Source organism: Sinocyclocheilus grahami, unplaced genomic scaffold (genome assembly GCF_001515645.1).
Source record: "Sinocyclocheilus grahami isolate Dianchi unplaced genomic scaffold, SAMN03320097.WGS_v1.1 scaffold3922.1, whole genome shotgun sequence".
NCBI lineage: Eukaryota > Metazoa > Chordata > Actinopteri > Cypriniformes > Cyprinidae > Sinocyclocheilus > Sinocyclocheilus grahami.
Window position 1 is genome coordinate 15,211 of NW_015508954.1, and position 2,515 is coordinate 17,725.

The 2,515-nt window shown below is 45.6% G+C and overlaps 1 protein-coding gene across 1 annotated transcript; it reads left to right on the forward strand.

The window, feature by feature from the left end:
* Positions 1-1,533: 1,533 nt before the first annotated feature.
* On the forward strand, positions 1,534-2,168 carry LOC107576553 (E3 ubiquitin/ISG15 ligase TRIM25-like; the record flags this gene model as incomplete). The annotated part of the gene is made up of 1 exon (XM_016262714.1): positions 1,534-2,168. A coding segment is annotated over exon 1 (624 nt), but the record flags the coding sequence as incomplete, so codon positions are not given.
* Between the last annotated feature and the right edge of the window lie 347 nt (positions 2,169-2,515).

Genomic DNA, 2,515 nt, shown 5'->3' on the forward strand with positions numbered 1-2,515 from the left:
GCTGTTGTTGCTGTTGTTGTTGTTGTTGTGCTGCTGTTGTTGTTCCTGCTGTTGTTGTTGTTGTGCTGTTGTTGTTTGTTTGTTGCTGCTGCTGCTGCTGTTGTTGTTGTGCTGCTGCAGTTGTTGTTGTTGTGCTGCTGCTGCTGTTGTTGCTGTTGTTGTTGTGCTGCTGTTGTTGTTGTGCTGCTGTTGTTGTTGTGCTGCTGCTGTTGTTGCTGCTGCTGTTGTTGTTGTTGTTGTTGTGCTGCTGCTGTTGTTGTTGTTGTTGTTGTTGTTTGTTGCTGCTGCTGCTGTGCTGCTGCTGCTGTTGTTGTTGTTGTGCTGCTGCTGTTGTTGCTGCTGCTGTTGTTGTTGTTGTTGTTGTGCTGCTGTTGTTGTTGTTGTTGTTTGTTGCTGCTGCTGCTGTGCTGCTGCTTTGGGAAATCTCCATGTCTTGTGTCTCGAGTCTCTAACACACTCACCTTTCTTTGCTGGGAAAGACAGCAATATTGAACATTTCATGTGTTAAGTTCTTACGCTTGATTCAGACCTCACTGAACTGAAATGACTTGAAACTAGTTTGTTTAGCAGCAGATCAGCATATTATACTGATTTCTGAAGATCATGTGACACTGAAGACTGGAGTAATGATGCTGAAAATACAGCTGTGCATCACAGAAATACATTACAGTTTAACAGAGATTCACACAGAAAACAGCCGATATTTCACAATATTACCGCTTTTGTGGTATTTTGGATCAAATAAATGCAGGCTTGGTGAGCAGAATGAACAATTAAAACCTGTACTGTTCATAAACTGTGGACTGATAGTATAGTGCAGCATGTATAACATTTAATTTGGTATTTTCCTCTAAATGTCGTGCAGCACTAAACGCAAGTGTATCAACCGATTGTTGGTGCTTGGGCTCTAATGATGGTCACTTGCAGAAACTTTGGTAACACTTTATTTGAACAGTCCACTTGAGGTGTTGTGCCGTTGTGCCTGTGTGCAGCTAAACCAGCAGTGGCTCGAGTATCAGTAGACCGTCTGCTTCATATCTAATCACACTTTATTCCTTTATTCTCTCAACAGACGTCCTACTGACTATAATTATCTTTGCAAGTACGGCAGCTTATTCTACTAACCCTAACCTAACAGCCTACACGTGCTCTGATGAGAGTTAATTAACATGTAGTTGCAAAGTTACTCACAGTTAGTAGACCGTCTAAAGTGGACCATCGAATAAAGTGTAACCGTAACTTTCTGTTGTTGTCAGTATTTCTGATCTCTCTTTATAATGTTCAGTCTGATTATGTTAAACAATCGGATCGTCTTCAACTGCAAGATATCATTGCAATTGTTTGTTTGTGTGTTTATTGATTTTTGACAATTATATGAATACGAAAGAAGCAGAACGTGGATTTAGAAAGACATGATGTCCTCTTTGGGTTAAACTAGTCCAACTTTGGCAAATTCTTCAGGCTGCTTGGGTAGCAGAACTCTAAAGTTACTTTTAACAATAGAGTTTGCTTCGTATCTGTTGCGGTCCACAGGTCTACTGATCATGGCGACGTCTGCTGAAGACCGCAGCGTTCTCGAGGAGGAGCTGACGTGTCCAGTGTGTCTGGATCTTTACCGTGACCCGCACCTGCTGCCCTGCGGCCATAACTTCTGCCTGCCGTGCCTGCGCAGACTCAAGAGCCGCTCGGACCACGGCCGTCTGCGATGTCCCGAGTGCCGGCAGAGTCACCGCAGCTCCGCCAACTGGCAGAAGAACTTCAAACTGGCCAACATCGCTGACGGTTTCCGCCGTCGTGGCCAATCAGAGCGCTCCACCCAGAGCCGGAGCGACGCGTCTCACAGAGCCGCCCAGGTTCGCTGCGATTACTGTCCCGAGGACGCCAGCGAGGACGGGAAGGGTCCGGCGGCGGTTAAAACCTGCCTGAAGTGTGAAGTGTCCATGTGCCCGAAGCACGTCCAGCCTCATCTGGAGCTGCCGGCGTTCAGAGAGCATCCGCTGGTGGAGCCGCTCGGAGACATGAGGAAGAGGAAGTGTTTGGAGCACGACGAGATGTTCCGGTACTATTGCCTGGATGAGCGCTTGTTCCTCTGCAACGCCTGCACCATAGAGGGAACGCACGCTGGACACTCCATCAAAACACTGAAGAACGCCATGAAGGACTTCAAGGTAGGTGCGCTGTGTCCAGGCCCTTTCACTCTTCTCACATCGGTGCACACTTATACCTCAGAATATGCTTTCAGTAATCAGATCCCAGAGTGTGTTGAACCTCTTTACACAGAAAACAGCCGTTTTAAACACTAAACATATTTCACAATATTACCGCTTTTGTGGTATTTTGGCTCAAATAAATGCAGGCTTGGTGAGCAGAATGAACAATTAAAACCCGTACTGTTCATAAACTGTGGACTGATAGTCGTTTTAAACACTAAACATATTTCACAATATTACCGCTTTTGTGGTATTTTGGCTCAAATAAATGCAGGCTTGGTGAGCAGAATGAACAATTAAAACCC